Source organism: Lepus europaeus, chromosome 14, assembly GCF_033115175.1.
Source record: "Lepus europaeus isolate LE1 chromosome 14, mLepTim1.pri, whole genome shotgun sequence".
NCBI classification, from domain to species: domain Eukaryota; kingdom Metazoa; phylum Chordata; class Mammalia; order Lagomorpha; family Leporidae; genus Lepus; species Lepus europaeus.
The window spans coordinates 28,972,352-28,990,621 of record NC_084840.1 but is presented as its reverse complement, the minus strand read 5'-3'; the positions used below and the strand labels follow the sequence as shown (position 1 = coordinate 28,990,621).

Below are 18,270 nucleotides of genomic sequence, written 5' to 3'. Positions count from 1 at the left end.
TGCCAGCCCCATGAATTGTTTTTTATAGGTAACTGCATTAAACATACTTTTGAGGGGAGGAGGATAAACCTAGGTACCATTGCCATGACATTTTAATTCAAAATTGAATGAGGAAATAGCAAAGCCTGGAAATACTACCAGGGCATGTAAGACTGTGCGATGTCCAAAGTTCAATTAAATGTGAGCAAGTCGGGGAAGCAGACAGCCAAGTGAGAGCAAAGGCTGGTCTTTTCCCCATGCACATGAACCAGGGTGAGAGAAAATAAGGCAAGCTACCCTTTGCAAACTGTGCTGTCAGTCACCTGGAAGTCGCAGGCATTGCCATGACTCTTGTCCCTTTTATGTTTTGTCCTTTTTTTTGGTAATCTGGGGATGGAGCCAAGATCTTTGCTTCATTTCTTTATTATATTTTATTTCTTTATTTGAGAGTCAGGGACAGGAGGAGCGAGAAAGAACACATACCACTGGGCCAGGCTGAAGCTTGGAGTCAATAACTCAGCCCAGATCTCCCAGTGAATAGCAGGAACCCAACCACTTGAGGCATCACCACTGCCTCCCATCATCAGCACTGATGGGAAGCTGGCATCAGGAGCTGCACCTGGGAACTGAATCCAGGCACTGCAGTATGCAGCGGGGTGTCTTTACTGCTAGTATAAACACTCACATCATAATTCTTTGTCTAAGGACACTACCAATACACAAAACACTAGTCTTCACAGAGAGAGAACAGGGATATTAAAAAAGAAAAAAAAAAGAAAACGGGAAGGCACTCGTGTTAAATTATGACTCCTCCTCTTCCGGAATATTGCCCACCATTCTAATTGACACTCACCCAAGTATTAACTGAGTGGAACGTAGCTCTGAAAAAGACAAACAGAATAGTCAAGAGATGCTATTCCTGTCAAAGAAAACACTAAAAACCAGAACTCTTACAAATGCAAAGACCCAAGATACACATGATCACAGAATACGAAAACCAAGAGAGAGCTAAGAACGAATCCTCAATGTGGAAGGGGATGAAGATAAAAAGATGAAGAGTATTTCATGACTTTGTTCACACAATTTTGCTAGGCTTCAAACAAGGAGGATGTGATGTTACAAAAGATTTAATGACACAAAAGACTGCTGAGTAGAATCTGAACTACGTATCTCCAGAGAAGGCAGAAGTTGGAATATAGTTCAGTTCAAAACATTTAGGCAAATTAAACTGAATATTAGCACCATGGCAGGTTTCTTCATAACGCCATGGTGCTTGGGATTCAGTTCCACCATGGAAGGCTATGGCACTGGTTTTCAGCATCTCTTGTTGCCACTGCTGAGATCAGAAGCACCAACCTAGAAGCACTGGCATTCCCAGTGCAGCTGTATAACTCACATGGTCATAAAAGTTAAAGGCAGAGAGACAGCTGGAAATAAATGAAAGATACCATCTCTGGCTCAAGCAATTGGGTTCCTATCACCCACTCAGGAGACCTGGATTGAGTTCCCAGTTCCAGCCTTGGCTCAACCCTAGCCATTGCAGACCCTTGGGGAATAAACCAGGGGATGGCAGCTCTCTGTCCCTCTCTCCGGCTTTCTCTCTCTGTTCTCTATCTCTGTCTCTCTCTCTCTCTGTCTGTCTCTCTCTCTCTCTCTCTCTAATTAAATACTTTTTAAAAATATCATCCCATTCTCTTATTGATAAAGATATGACCTAACCTATGTGGTATTTAAACAATATAGAACAGGAGCTCACACACCATGCCTATAAATTCAGAGCACAGGACCCCAGCTGAATGGATGAAAGGAGCCAGCATATACCCTCCAGAAGTCTCTCTCCTTTGCAATGCCATTGAGTTTATTTCTCTCATTTATCCCTCTACTTCTGAAGAAGATGAACTATTTAAACTAAAAGACCATGAAAAAAAATTTAAACTTGTTTTACCTGTCATCAAATTCTAAACTTCACTTTTAAAGAATCACAAAAACTTCACAAAACCAGCCAAATTTCATCAAAAAAAGTTTAACAGCTAATAGAGATTTTCATTATAGTTCATATGCCACCATCCACTAGTAAATGTCACCATAAATTAAAACAATGGCACTTTTGTTCTCAAATCCAGCAATGAAACCATAAGGAATGAACTCAAAAAGACAGCAGACGGTAAGAAAATTACACAATTTCAAAGGCAGACAAAGAAATCTTTTCCTTGATTAACATTCAGTCCAAGACAGGGTAGAAGGCAGAAGGGAGGCAGAAAGGACATGTCTGTTAAGTCCCAACTGAGGAGAAAACTATGGCTATCAACTGAAGAACTTGTACTTCTCTGCCACCAAACACATCCAGAACCTTCAGACAGTCCTTCCAAGGCATTCTTTGAATGTAATCACAATTTTATTCTAATGTGAATATGGAATTGGTTCAACTTCACCATTACCCACAGCCTAACATAACTGTTCTTAGTACCTGCAGAGTTTTCCATGGACAATTTTAGGTGAAAGTCCCTTCCTTCTCTGTTGACCCATCAATTACACTGCTTGCTCTTCAGGTGTACACAGGACTCAAAAACTCCATGGGGACACCCAGTCGTCCCTCCTGGCATGAGAGTCTCTAAGGATTCAGGCTCTACCCTCAAAAGGACACAAAGCAAAGCTCTGGCTTTGCTGAAGTACTGGGACAGGCATTTGGTGCAATGATTAAGGCACTATTTGGGATGCCCACATCACATATCAGAGTGTCTGTGTTTGGGTCCCTAATTATCTTCCAAGTCCAGTTTCCGGCTATTGCATACCCTAGGAGACAGCAGGTGATGGCTCAAATAAATACTGAGGTCCTTGCACATGCATGGGAGTCCCAGATTGAGTTCTGGGCCCCTGGCTTCAGTCTAACAGAGTTCAAGTTTCTGTGGGCATTTGGGAAATAAACCAGGGGATGGAATCTCAATCAACAGCATCTCTCTCTCTCTCTCTCTCTCTCTCTCTCTCTCTCTCTCTCTCTTAAACAAATAAAAATAAATAAGATAATTAGAAGTATTAAGACAAGGAAAGAACATTCCCAGGATGACACTGATAAGCTCCACTTGCTGCAATAATGAACCCTGTGAAATCAAACAATCTGGAAAACAGCACAAATCTGATAGGGAACATTTCTTTCTGTTTGAAGGAACTCTACAGTCTATACTTTGGTTTGGCTCTACACTCCATTTCCTTAAAAACATGTTAGGCCAGTTTATATCTGTGTTACTGATCGAAAAATATTGCAAGGACCTTAGAGCTGCTGGACCAGAAACTGCTGCTGTGTGAGATTTCCCACACTTCACCCTGCTCCTCAACACCACAGGACTTGTAAGTTGGTGAAGTTTTCTGTCAAGTCTCTGTGCCAAAACCCTTGCAGACCATGGCTACACATGAGATTCAGGGGGCAGGTGTTGTGGTGTGACAAGTCAAGCCACTGCCTGCCCCACCAGCATCCCATATGGTCGCTGGTTCAAGTCCCAGCTGTTCCACTTCTACTTCTACTCACTAACACATCTGGAAAAATAGCAGAAGGTGGCCCATGTCGTTGGGCCCCAGTACTCACATGGGAGACCCAGATGAAGCTCCTGGCTCCTGGCTTTGACCTGGCACACCCTGGCTGTTGTGGCCATTTGGGGAATGAACCAGTGGATGGAAGATCTCCTTCTCAGTCCCCTCCACTTCTATAATTCTTTTAAATAAATTTCAAAAGAAAATCTTTTAAAAAATTTTTAAAGACTTATAATATTCCTGAATCATCTCTTCTACAATGGTGACAGCAAAATGACATGCATATGTAATCTCATGTGTATAAAATTACAGGTAGAAATACACACATGTGTACACACACACCTACCTTGATATGTCCACATATGTTTATGTGGCTAATGATAGGTCTTGGCCAATTCTGGGTGGAAGAATTCCTAACACTTACAATCCTCTTTAGGCCTTCTTGCATTATTTGAATTTTGCACAAGGAATTATTACATTGTAAATGTTATAAAGTAAGAAATGAGTGAAAGTTCCGTAATCCTACAAGCAGAATGTTAACAGTGTGTCTTTTATCATTACAAGGATACTTTGAAAAGTCCATGGGAAAATAGAATTAAAAGATAAGTGTATTTTAGTGCCAAAAAATTTGAAATCCATGATTTTTCACACTATGTATTTTCTAGGAACCTTTTGAAGGCCCCTTGTGTCTCCCTCTGCCACCCACCCCTACATTCCCATACCTTCTTTCCAGGTAAGAATCCTCTGGCTTTAAATGGCCTTCCCTTGCCATGGCTCAGCACGATGGTGTCCAGCCACACACATTCTAGCATATCTTAGCGCCTGGAATTGTGCTCTGGTTTTCCCTGAGTAGACATTCAGCCTTCACATCTACAGACCTGCTGTGTCCTCTCCAGCTGATCTTTGCTCGTAGAGCAGGAAGCACACAGCTGTCTAATGCAGTGTTTACCGAGTTCGTAATCCACCAGCAACTTGAAATCAAGAGAGCAGGGCCTAGATGCACAGTTCATAATGTGTCCGTAGGGGTACACAAAAGAGGAGCTCAGGGTGACAAAACATAACAAAACACTGTCATTTCCAAAGAGGCCGCTGAGAGCAGGGAAAACAGCACTTGAGTCACCTGGACAGCAGTGCAACAGTTCTAATGCTTGCTGTGCTACTTTCAGCAAATGGCCTTGGCTTGAACACGCTGTGTGTGCCTCAGTTGACTGGTCTGCAAAGGGGGTCAATGAAGGAAAAGCTCTATTTCCCAATCCATAAGAGAGAACATATATGGAAGTACTTCTACAAAGAGGCAGGCTTAGACTAAATATCTCTTGGGTATATTCTCCTGCTAAGACGTCGTGTTACATTCCTGTGTAACTATCAAAGAGAAAACACAAAGAAGAATCTGACCAAGGCGCTTAATATGTCTGTGGCTCCAATGTTCCATTTTACAAATGTGAATTACAAATACTGATGTCTAGGGGTATGGCAGTTATACAATGTACTTTGGGTGGAAAAGGGTACACAAATGGATCTGATGATATACAACAAGCATGGAATGCACAACTCTAAGAAGCCTAGGGCCATGACCACAATCACTATTGACAGAATGACACTGGTCACACCTCCATCTAATTCACTATTCCATTCCAGAAGATTCTATGTCTACTCAAGAGCTTTACAATCAAATTTTATTTTTAGCTCAGACTAAATATACAGTCAAAAGATATTCTTAAAATCTATAACATTGCAAATACAGAATAATTTATCTCATTCTCAGATAATTTGGCATTATTTTTAAATAATACCTTCTTATAATCACACCATTTCAAGTGATATTTTATTGATACATAACTTCCAACATCCATATAGCATTTTTCTATTTTTTTAATCAATATGGTCAAGTTTATAAATCTTCATATTCTTTGAAGGGAAAAATCATTTTCTGACATGGTTTATAATAAAAGGGTAAGGGATGGCACTGTGGCACAGAGTGTTAAGCTAAGATTAAGTTAAGCTGAAGTTAAGATTCTATTTCTCAGAATCTTTTACATGTTGAAATACTCTTGGGATCACACTAGAATCTCTGTTCATCTCAACCCACACTCATTTCCCAGACAATTTCACCCAGGGCACTGAAATATCCTCTAGGTAATGATGACTTCCCTAACACTAAAACCTCCCCCAGACTCCAACTCCTATTTGCAACATCTTATTCAACACCTCTGTTTGGATGTCTTAATGGGCATCTCAAATTTGACATGGCTATGCTGGCCCTAGAACCAGCCAGAGATGTTCTGATAAAAGACCTGCCCATTATTGTTGCCTGGAAAAGCATGCCATAAGACATGCTGATCTCAAGATCGCTGCCCAACAGCCACAGCGTGAGGAGGTTGGGGGAGGGGGGTCGTTATCAGCCTCTCAGCACTGTACTCAGCATGGTATGATAACCATACAATGGATGATGGATGACTGGCATCTCGTCTCAGTGAGACTCCCAGAGTGTTCTACCACTGAGGCTGGTTACAAGGCAAGATAATGCCTATGAGAATAGAAAGGTAAAAGTATCCTGGCCAACACTCCAGTATGGGCTCTCTGGCTCCAGTGTTCCATGCATATGTCAGTGGTTCTTGATCCAAGAGCAAAGCGTATCCTGCTGTGACCTTGCAGAAGGAGGACAACTAGAGCCACAGCTGGCCTCTCCAGACCCCTGGCAGCATGCAGCCTCTGCCTGTGATGCATACTTTGTCTTGGTGCTACTGCTATGTTGCATCATTTTCCTGTAATAAACTATGGATCTGTAAGTGTTATTTGGCACCCAATAAATCTTCCTTAATAATCCTGAAACCTGCCTAATTGCTATTATTAGTAAAATATCCAAAACTAAGCTCCTGATGTTATTCCCCAAACCAGCTCTTCCTACACTGTTCTGCATCTCAGGAAAATGGGAACCCTGCCCTTTTAGCTGCATTGGACAAAAACGGGAGGGGGGGGGGTTACTCTTGACTGCCCCCTCCTTGCATTGTGCTTCTGGTCCATCTGCAAGCCCACTGGTTCTCCTTTCAAATTCTATCCAGAATCTGACTGTGGTTCACAAGCTACCACCTTAGTTCAAGCCCCCTCATCTCTCACGGGGATTATGACCACAGCCTCCTAATGGCTCCCTCTGTTTCTGCCCTTGGCCTCATGCAGTCTATTTCTCAACAGGGCGGCCAGAGTGATCCTTTTGAAATGTAAGCCAGAGCAGGATACTTATCTGCACCAAAAGGCCAGACTCCTTATTAGAATTTACAAGGTGCTGCAGGACCTGGCCCCATTACCTGCCTGACAACATCTCCTACCACTCCCTCCCAGCATCCTTGCAGCTCCTCCACAGTCAGAAAGTCTTGGCTCAGCAAGAGCTTTTGCATGAGCAGAGTCCTCTAGCGAAGTGTTTTCCCCACACAGCCACTTGCTTGTTCCCTCTCTCCCTTTTCTTGGAACTTAACCTTATCAGTGAAACACCCTTAGGAACCTTATCAGAAATTAACCAACAACACTACTCAGCATGGCCTAACTCCTTCACTGCTTTATTTTGTAAAACTTATCATTCTATAACTATTCACCCCAATATCTGCCTACTCTCCCAGTAGAGTGCAAGGTCATCAAGGACAAGAATTTCTATTTTTTTTTTTTTCTCCACCGTTGTTTCAGGTCTTAGCACAACTTACAGAGCAGCCACTCAGTAAATATCTTTGGATGAATGCTTATAGAACTAACATAGAGCAATACATAGAGTATTTTAAACCCAGTCTCAGTTGCATTCTAGGAAGGACTGTTATTCACTTGTACTCTAGGTCCAGGCTGTGGCACACAATCAAGAGCCAACCGGGCACACGCATCCAGGCAGAAAAGAACAGGCCTGGGCTCCAGTCCACCCCCCCACCCTCGAGTGTGGAACAACAGGCCACAGACCACCTGCTGCACATGCCCCTGCCCCCGACACTCAGATAACTCCGTTAGTGGGCACATCATGCCCATTCTGCCAGGACTGTCCACCGAACGTCCTGCATCCTCCCAGACCACTCTGATTACTACTGGGATCCACTTTCCCTGTAACTTTTTATTTTGTGTCTTCCCAACTGTCATTAGTGCTTAAGGTCCTCCCCATTTCTCCAATTCACAGACACTCCGGCTCTAATCTGCATGTACTTGTACTGTAACTCTTCTGCTTGCCAGTGTAGGAAGGAGTGCCGTGAGAGAAGCCATGCTTCTTTCCCCATCATTTCATTTGCTTTAGTCCCCAGCACAGAGGGTAACACACTGGGGTTTCTCCACAAATGGCTCTGAATAAACCAAAATGAAAGAAGGGGCCATGCACAGAGAAAACTACAGTAGAAAAATTACAAAGATCTAGACCTTGAGCTACCAGATGACCTGATACAAATGTGTCAGCTTCTTCATCCAAAAGCACACTGAATATTTCCCTATCTAGCTCACAGGAGATGGGGCTCAAATCAACAAACAGAAGTCAAGTGGTGCAGTGGGTTAAGTCAGAGGCATGCAATGCTAACATTCCGTTATCAGAGCACTGGCTCAAGTTCCAGTGGCTCTGCTCTGCTTCTGGTCCAGCTTCCTGCTACTTTGGGAAAGCAGAAGATGATCCAAGTACCTGGGCCCCTGCTACCCATGTTTTAAGACCTGGATGGAGTTCCTGGCTCCCAGCTTTGGCCTGGGATTCTGGCCGTTGTGGTTATCTGGGGAGTGAACCAGCAGATAAATGATCTCTCTCTTTCTCTTTCTCTCTCTCTCTCCCCCATCAAATAAATAAAATTTTTTTAAATGTTTTAATGTCGAATCTCCTATTTTATTTTTATTTTTGACAGGCAGAGTGGACAGTGAGAGAGAGAGAGACAGAGAGAAAGGTCTTCCTTTGCCGTTGGTTCACCCTCCAGTGGCTGCCACGGCCGGCGCACTGCAGCCGGAGTACCGCACTGATCCCAAGGCAAGAGCCAGGTGCTTCTCCTGGTCTCCCATGGGATGCAGGGCCCAAGCACTTAGGCCATCCTCCACTGCACTCCCGAGCCATAGCAGAGAGCTGGCCAGACAGAATCCGGCGCCCCAACCGGGACTAGAACCCGGTGTGCCAGCGCCACAAGGCGCTGGCCTAATCTCCTATATTTTTATCATCAATGTACAGATCACACATTTAGCTCTGTCTTGTTAACTCTGGAATTATTTCAACACACCTAGAAATAACTATATGGAAGACCAGGTACATCTAATACAACCATGGCACTCCTGGCTTACCACTTCAAACAGGAGAGCAGTGATGCTGTCCAAGAAGAATAGTAGAATTCAAATGATATACTCTCCATGTTGGAAAGAGAGCATCCTGTAGATCCAGTGTACAGAGGACAACATCATATCCATTACACCCTCACACATGGAATTACAGGGAACTTACACCCAATGTGCCCTTAATTTTTTCACAGGCAGTAAATGCAGGAACTAAGAACACAAGCTCTAAAGTCTGTCCACATTTGAATGGTGGCTCTGTCACTGTTCACTCTTGGAAACTAAAGCTCTCCCTGACTCAGTTTCCACACACAATGAATGCAGACAATAAGGCAGCTACATCATAGGATTAAGAGAAATTAAATAATACATGTAAAGGGTTAGAATGATGCCTTGCACAAAGTAAGTGCTCATTCAATTTTAGTGTTTACGACTCTTAAAAGTGTAAGAGAAACAGAGAAATAGAGAGGTCTTCTACCTGCTGGTTCATCCCCCAAATGGCCGCAGAGCCAGGAGTCTCCCATGTGGGTGCAGGGGCCCAAGCACTTGGGCCATCTTCCACTGCTCTCCCAGGTGCATTAGCAGGGAGCTGGACAGGAAGTGTGGCAGCAGGGACCCTAACCGTTGCCCACATGGGATGCTAGTATTACAGGCAGCAGCTTAACCTGTTACACCACAATGTGGCCCTTTTATTTATTTTATTCTTTAAAGATTTACCTTCCTCGATCTGGTCTTGAAGGGTTGCTGTCAAAAGCAGCACTGAAAGCACACATGCCTGGGGCTGGCACTGTGGCATAGCGGGTAAAGCTGCCGCCTACACTGCCGGAATCCCATATGGGTGCCAGTTCAAGTCCCAACTACTCCATTTCCCATCCAGTTCTCTGTTATGGCCCGGGAAAGCGGTAGAAGATGACCCAAATCCTTGGGCCCTTGCACTGGCGTGGGAGACCCGGAGGAGGTTCCTGGCTCTGAATCAGCTCAGCTCTGGCCATTTGGGGAATGAACTAGCTAATGGAGGACCTCCCTCAGTCTCTCTGCTTCTGCCCCTCTGTAGCTCTTCAAATAAATAAATAAATAAATAAATAAATAAATAAATAAAACAAACCTTTAAAAAACAAAAGAAGGACACACACATATGCATACACACACACGCCTACCCAACATGCTTTGTAACAGAAGCCGCCTTAACACTGCAGTCCCTCTCTCTCACCTCAGCTGCCCCACCCCACACACAAGCAGAACATGCAACCAAGTTGCTAGAATCCATCTACAGGTGTAATTAATAACCTGAGACCTGGAGCAGATAAGATCAACTGCACCTGGTTGGCCTCCTGTCTGACTCCCCACTCCTCTTCCTTCCCTACTCTCCAAAAAACAGACCACAATTCCTTCTCCAACAAGAAGGATTGAACTGCTTGTCACTTCAACTACTTCTCCCTGCAGCACTGAAAGAATGTAAAGCCTGAAAGAGCAGCAGCTCCTAGGATAACGCCTGACACCTGCACTCCCATCCGAACAACTCAACTGGGGAGGGGGACCCACCTGGACTTCCCTGTCTGCATTTCTTAATCCTTGATACTGCCATGTCACTGCCTTGCACATCTATTTACAAGGTTTTAAGGCATAATGAAATGGAAAGAGATGTAGAAAAAACATAGAAATTTATATGAGAATCACACAAATGGAATGCACCACTGATAAATGATGACTGGCTCATTTCCCTTCCTCCCTGCTCACACACTGATCTTGATCCATGAAGCCATGATGTTTTAAAGACATAAGGAGAAAAAAAATCATTTATTAAAATCACTGGATTACAAAAAAAGAGTGATATGACAATAGACAATAAGCAAACTGCATGGAAAATGCCAATTGAGCATAAAAACGTGTTAAGATGCAAAAATACTCAGCAGTGAATATTAATAAATCTAAAATGGAGTGTCCAAACAGAGGAGAAAGAAAAAAAAAAAAGGTCCAATTTGAGCTCTGGTTGTGCCCATTCCAAAAACAATGTAGAAAAAAATATGTAAAAAAAGATCAATATTCACCATCAGAGTACCCCTGGCTGCTTTACTCTTCAAGTTATTTTCAGAGTTCTGAAAAAATCTGATAGCACTGAACAGAGACCAAGTTCAAACCCATTCAAGGTTTCTACCCACATTGTCCTAAAATTCCAGGCATTTATTCTTGCCATGCTCCAGACCAACCACCTCACCCTAGTGGATAAAAATGCAGCCACCTGAATTAGATGCTACCCCTAATAAAGGATTAGGGAAGGGAAAACAACAAAAAAACAAACCGACACTTTTTTGAGCTGGATGCAATATGTGGATTCTCTCCTTAACATCAACCCTACTTGATGGGCGGTCTTTCTTCATTCCAGATAGAGTATGTCAAGGTCAGAGAGAAAAATTTTACTTGTTCAAGATGACATCTAGTAAAGCAGTCAATAAGCTAAAAACACATCCTAGCTGATGCCAAATTTTAAGCTTCTGCCACTACTCTGGGCTGCCTCCCTCCAGCCAGAGAATGCTGAGCTCTTCTAAAACCCAAAGGAAGTGAGGATTCTTGAAAGACTAGTAGTACCCCCATGGTATCATATGGCACAGAGCATGAAGGGCAAGTGATCTTACATAGGAGCAGAGAAGGTGGGAGTTGGGATAATATTGGTTCACAGCTTCACTATGAACACTGAACATGTCACTACCTCCTAGAAATAGTCAGTACTCTGTATAAGCACATGAGAGAATCTTCAAAATTTAAGTCAAATTGCTGACACACAGAAATGCGTGAATGTAGCAGGAGTCAAACAGAGATCCAAGGATACTAGTCGTGAGAGCTTTCAACACAACTCGAGTAAGGACTGGTAAGTGCATGCTATGAAAACAGAGGGGTATGAAAGGCACTGGCAGCCTTTGGAGACCCACAGCAAAAGGGAATGAGAGTAATGGTCCTAGAACAAGATATGGGATTAAAACCAATCTTCTATTCCAGTTCATTCCAACAAGGTGAATCCAAATATAAACTGAGGAAGAACAAGCTCAGATGATGGTTCACAGATAATTATCAGTACACTTCTCATTAAACCAGGTAAGAAAAATGGGCTTTATGGAGAAAACAAATGGGTGTAATCCCCCAAACCAGTCAAGTCTCTCCCTGGAAGTAAATTCTTTGTGATCAAGTTGTTTGGCTTGGTTAATGAATTGTTTATCCAAATCTACAACAAAAATATGACTATGGCCATCTCAAGGGAACATAATAGAAACTTATAAATCATTTGGAGATTAACTCTTAAAACCAAATGTTTTTCCATGAGGATTTGTTCCACTATTATAGAATGAATTAAAAACAAATTAGGCTGCATCCAAAAAAAAAAAAAAATCTACTTTCCTGTGCAGTAGAGAATTTAGTTTCCTAGTTTGGGTTTTGGCTTAGAGAGCAGTAATCGGTCACTTCTTCTCCAGCAGTTATTAGAGCTGTACCTACACTAGATTTAGACAGTGAACTTCAACTTTGCAACCATAAGGGGTACCCAAAATCACCTTATCTATCTTATGATGGCCACGGCCAAGACTAATTTTCCATCTTGAGTTTTCCTTTCATTTTCTTCTCCGTCGGCAATGATTGTCTCAAGCATGGAACACAATCACCCCACGTCCAGGGTGTCCACTGGCAGTTTTAAGACCGCAAACAGGGAAGAAAGCAAGACAAACAGAAAAAAACTATTCACACAGATGAACAAGAGAGGGAGAGGATGAGAAGGAGCAATGGGAAGGAGAAGCAAAGGAGCAGGAAAATATGAGGGAGGAAGAGTAGACAGGAGAGGAAGAAACAGAGGAGGGGCTGGCTGCCCTGGAGCACAGGTGAACCAGGGCGGTGCCCAGTACCTCCAGACCACACTGGCTATGAGATGTCCCTTCCTACTCTGTCTCCATGTCCCCTGGGAGGAGACAGCACAGCATCTCCTTCCTTGCTGTTACCTGGATGAGCTCGTCCAGCTCGGTGGAATTGACGCACGCGTGCTGGGATATGAACGTTTGCTTCTGGATCACGATGGTGGCCCTCTGTGAGATCTCATGAGGCTGCTCCAGCGCCTTGAACACGGTGGCTCCGATGATCAGATAGAGGACGACCACCAGGAAAATCGTGGAGACCGTCTTCCATTTCATAACATTAATGGCCGTGTCGCTCTCCACCCGCGAAGCAAGCACTGTGGGTTTCGTGGAAAATGAGAGCCTTGGTTTGGAGTTCTGAGCGGCAGATTTAGGATCCAGCAAGTCAGGTGCCGCCACTGGCAACAACAGAGAATGAGGGTTAGGCTGGAGGAGGTGAGAGAGGGGAACTGGCTGCGCTGCTTCTGGAAGGGCTCTGCCAAGGCTGCCTGAGCTCCACCTGCTCTCCTGGTCCAAGCTCAAGGACCTCACCAGAAGTGCTCTCCCAGGAGCTCAGCCAGACCATATATACACAAGGGCTCCAGGGAATGGGGCTTGACCTCTGCTCTCTGCTGCTCTGGGAGCTGCAGGTGGGAGGAGAAAAACAGGAGTCAGACCAAGAAACTTAAAAAAAGAACTTCCAGAGAAAAACAGAAAAGGAATATGCCTGAGGGCTACCTTATTACTTTCTAAATTTATGTCTCTCCATGAGGCCGGTCAACAAAGATATACTGAACCCCTAGGAGTTGATGATTCTTAGCCAGGTTTTTGAATATTCATGAAGAAGGCTCCTGGGTTCTCCTAGTCTCAAGAATTTCCATCACAGGCAATCAGTATAAAGAACATTCTCTATTTTTGTTTCAAAATTTACTGTAATAAAGAAATTGTATTACAAGAGAATTCATGATGTTGTTACTCAAAAGAAATTATTCATAATCTTTTCAAAAACATGGCACAAATAAGCCACAAAACAGTCCAATCGTTTCTTTGTGCCTGTCCTCGAAAGTGGGATCTTAATGAAGCTTTCTCATTGTTATTCAATCTCTAACATGTTTACAGAGTACAAGTAATGTTCAAAAGTTCATGGAAATGTATATTATGGATTCTGAAAGAAAATTTGCACCAAAATAAATATAGTTTAATTACATTTTCCACAAACTTCTTGAAATATGGTTGTAGAACTTGTTAACCACTGTGGCAAAGTAATAGGTACAGCCAAGAAGAGACAAGCTCCTTTTATTTCAACAGTGAGCAATACCAAGAAAAAAGAACACTAAAACCTTGGCTCACACCTAAGACCCTACGTGGTCTGAACACAGCTAATGTTCCATCAGAGTGGATTTATGTGTTCTCTTACAAGTTCCCATGCACTCGGAGGTGACTGTAAACCCATTCATTATTTACCTTGGCTCTTCAAAAATATCATTAATGGATCTCTTTTTAGAAAATACAAGAGACACTACACTTCCACGTCCTAAGGTGCAAAATAAGCCATCTATCTACTAAGAACATGTGATTGGAAAGACAACACAGAACAGAAAGGGTTACTAGAATGGCTAAAAAAAAAAAAAAAATGAGGTTTCAGAAAGCCATCCACTCAAAACAGAATAATCAGTTTAAAGCTCATCATCATTAGAGACAGAAGAAAAGCTGCTGCTATGTAAATAAGATAGCTTTGTATACCATGATAACCTTACCTACATCACACTTTGAGGTAAGCATATAAGAAATCTCCACAGAATCCCATCCAAAATTCCTACAGGCACCTGAAATCACTTGAGGATCAGAAGCTGATGGAGGGTGCCCGTTTTCACAGGGCTGTCCCCCGGCTCTCTCATCTAACACTGGGTGTTAAATGCAGAGTACCATCATTTGAGCTCATAAAATACATACTCAGTTGCCATCAGAAAGAAGCTTTGCAAACAAAGCTATTTGAAGCCTTAGACCCAAGTAGTGTAAAATGATGGCAGAGGACAGCGGCTCTTCAACAGCAAAGCTCAGAATGGCTCTGACTGAGGAGATGAAATCAGAGCTGTGAGGAGAGAGTCCGCATAGCTCATTACAGAAATCCCCGAAGGTTCAGCCTATTGCATACAGGTACATACACGTTGCCCTGCGCTTATATTCACCTGTTCTCAATAAAGCCACCAGCTACTAGACACCTTTAAAACATCGATTATAGCAATTTACTCGAAATTAGCACGGGGTATGTTTAGTGTTTTCATTAAAAAAAAAAAAAAAACACTTTTCTAACAGAAGTGCTGATAACAGCTAAAAGCACTGTCCTCATGCACACGTGCCACCCCCTGCCCCCAGCCACTTAGTCCCAGTGAAAAATAAGTCATAATCTCCAATTTAGTCATTTTCTGGAATAAAAATAACAGAAAGCCACACAGCAGCTCCACAGTCTGTCCCCACAGGAAGCCCCACAAGCCTCTGCAATCAACAATCGGTGCTCTCCGATTTCGATGTCTCCTATCAGTGATTTCCACCGAACCAAGTGGAAGTCACCATGGCTGTTTACCTTGATGCTACCAAAGCCCACTCTGAAAGCCCACTAAGACCTTGTCACAGCCTTGGGAGAAAGAGGGCAGATTTTTTTTTCCTTTTTTTTTTAAAGGTTGGGTGTGCATATGTCTGTTAAAAAGCGAATAATTTCCCACGGGAGTTTCATTTTTTAAAAGCTGTATTTGTTAATTAGCCGAAATACCTACACAACGCACATTTGGCAGACAGCACGGGCAGAAGCTGGAGAAACATGCAAACAAAAACACTGCTTCACACAGCCTCTTCTCTTCCTGGAACACGCGGAGCCTCGGGTCTCCATCTCTGCCCTGCCACGCGCGCTGGGCGAGCAGAGCCCACCCTTCCACTCTCTGGGCCCCGTCGCTGCCCCTCACCTCCCCGCGCACTGCACCTCTCCCCAGAACCCTGGGCTCCCGTCCTCACCTAGATAGATCTGTCTTCGCTCCGGCCGCCACTGACCACCGAACACCAGGAGACGCGAGCCTTTTTTTCAGCACCACCGCGCGTCCCACCAAGGCAAGGAACGGGCAACAAGTGTGACCAGGGTCACCACGAGACCTGCCCGTCGGCAGCGCCCGAGTGCTGACCCTCCTCCTCCATCGGCAACCCCGGAGCTGTTCCCAACCCAGACCCGCGAGAGACCACAGCCCCAGCGCCGGCGGGAGAAGGGGGAGAAGCGGCCCCGGAGAGGACCTGGGGACTGTGACCCAACACTCCGGACGGAAACGCCTGGCTGCCGCGAGCCGGACATTCGCAGCCCCGGCGGGACAGGCAGGGCGGGGGTGCCCGGGGGTCTCACCTCCTGCTCTATAGCCGGGTCTCTCCCGCGAGGCGCTTGGAAGCATGAGGCATGCAGCATCCGAAATGTTTGGGTTTTTTTTTTTTTTTTTTTTTTTTTTTTTTGGTTTGCTTTTAAGATGGACTTGAAGCTTTTTTTTTTCTTTTCTTTTTTTTTTTTTTTTTTTTACAAACACGCCATTGTACTCACTTCTTATTCAGAGACCGGCTGCGCGCTCCGAGCTGCACGGGCAGGCATTTTCCCCGGCTTTGTTTTACAAGGTGGGGAGAGCAGGGCTGGACGCGGGCGGGGGTGGGGGGGAGCGTGAGAAGAAACGAAATCGCGGGAAGGAGGGGACACCGGCGGGCTGGGCAGAGGGCGAGGCCGAGGCCAAGTTGGGCTCCGGCGCCGCCGCCCCCGCGCGCGCCTGCTGCCGGGCCCGGGTCACCCGGAGAGCGCGGGCGACCCGGGTCCGGAGCCGGCCCGCAGCCGCCGCCGCCGCCGCCGCCGCTGCTGCAGCTGCGCGCTCGGCCCCCGGCTCCGCGCTGGCCGGGCTCCGGCGCGGGGGCGGTCGGTGCAGCCCGAGCTGCCGTGCGCCCCGGCGTCTTTGTGCGCGAGCCTGGCGCAGCCCCTCTTCGCATGTCTTTGTGCGTCTCCCCTGGCTGAGCCCTCCGTGCCCTCGCGGGGAGGGGGTGTGGCACGCGCTGGGCGCCCGCAGCTCGGCCGCCCGCCGCTGCGCCTGTTCCGGGCCCGCGGCTCTCGCCCCTCGCCGCTCCGAGCCCTCCGCGCGCAACTCCCTCCCCTTCACCGCCTCCTCCCCCAGCCCCGGGCTCGCCTCCCCGCACCCCTCCCCACCCGACCCTCGCCCGAGGCGCCCCTGCTGGTGGCGCTCCCTTCCCGGGTGTTTCCGAGCCCTCCTGCCGCCTGGGGCCCCAGTCCCTCGGCTCACCTGCTGCCTCCTCCCAGTCCCTTCCACCGGCCCTGCCTCGCCCCACTTCCTCTCTTTCTATCTGGCACCCAAACACAGGGGATCCAGCCCCTCTGCTTCCCGCGGCGGGTGTGGGGGCCAGGCGCTGGGGCACGGGGCGCCGGATTCCTGCGCGTGGGCGTCCCCCTGCCCCCCATGGCCCGAGACTCCTGGAATGGGGGTGGTGTGAGGACACTGGCTTCTTCCAGTCTACACCTAGGGAAGGGTTAACTAGTCACCAGCACCTCACCCTAGTTTCTGGGGTGCTTGGGAGCTCGGATCTGCAAAAAGCCGCGCCCCCGGAGCTGGGGTGAAGACCTGTAGGAATGCGGGGTGGGGGGCGCTGATTAGGATCTTTGGGAGACAGAAGTTGCTAAATGCGGTCTGTGAGTGACCTCAGACTTCAGCATGACCTTGGCGCTCTGCAGCTCCTTCATCTCCATCCAGATCCCAGTCTAGGGGACTGGCCACTGGGGGCAGCCACAGCGGGTGTGGGATCTGAACCTGCGCGAGGAGCTAGCTAACCAGGGATCCGGTGCTGCTGCGCTGGAAATAGACGAATCCTCTCCGAACACACCACGTGCCGGCACTTCCAGCCATCTGTCAACGTTCTCTTCCTTCCCCCTTTCTCAGGGGGCACCCCTGGCTGACCTCCACCTTCCCGCCCCCACCTCAGTCCTGGGGTTGATCTTCCCTAACCGCTGCTCCTCCAGACAGGAGTGTTTTCCCAGCAAGAGGGAGACCTTCCGAGGGAAAGCTGTGGACGGGATAGTCCGGAGAACCTTGTCCAGCTTGTGGCCATCAGTGATTAAAAAAAAAAAAAAATGCCAAGTTCTCTTCTTGGAATCCAGGATAGATCTAGCACGTTTTCCCCACATTCTCTATCTATCCATCTATGTTTTATATATAAAATCTTCCCAAGACCCTCCCTGCGGGAATTTATACAGGTTTCCGGACTTCTGCTGTCAATGGTAATACAATCAGCCTTTCTAGAATGTGAACCTGATCCTCTGGCTCCCAGACTTAAAACCCTTCCAAAGTCTCTGGGCCACTTGTGAATGTAACATGCCTCACAGTCCTGCTTCTCTTTTCCCTCCCGCGCCTTCCTGGGGACCACTGCCTTCCCTCAGCCCTGTCCCCAGCCTTTCTACCAACTCTACGTGGCTGAGGCATTGTACCAGCAGAGATCTTTGGAAAAGCAGAACCAGAAGTATGTATGCATATAGAAAAGATGTATTTGAAGGAATTGGCTCACCCAGTCATGGGGGCTGGCAGATCAGTCTGAAATCTGTAGGGTAGAT

The 18,270-nt window shown here is 46.0% G+C and overlaps 1 protein-coding gene across 3 annotated transcripts in view; it reads right to left on the bottom strand.

Annotated features, from left to right (window-relative positions):
* Positions 1 to 16,344, bottom strand: part of KCNK2 (potassium two pore domain channel subfamily K member 2) — a 133,506-nt gene extending 117,162 nt beyond the window's left edge. The window contains exons 1-2 of one of the 3 annotated variants that reach the window (XM_062210347.1): positions 16,213 to 16,344; positions 12,747 to 13,057 (exon numbers count right to left, since the gene is read on the bottom strand). In XM_062210347.1, coding sequence (XP_062066331.1) covers positions 12,747 to 13,057; position 16,213 — 312 coding nt within the window. In that variant the 5' untranslated portion in view covers positions 16,214 to 16,344. The other 2 variants (XM_062210346.1, XM_062210348.1) reach the window with 2 other exon arrangements.
* Positions 16,345 to 18,270: the final 1,926 nt, after the last annotated feature.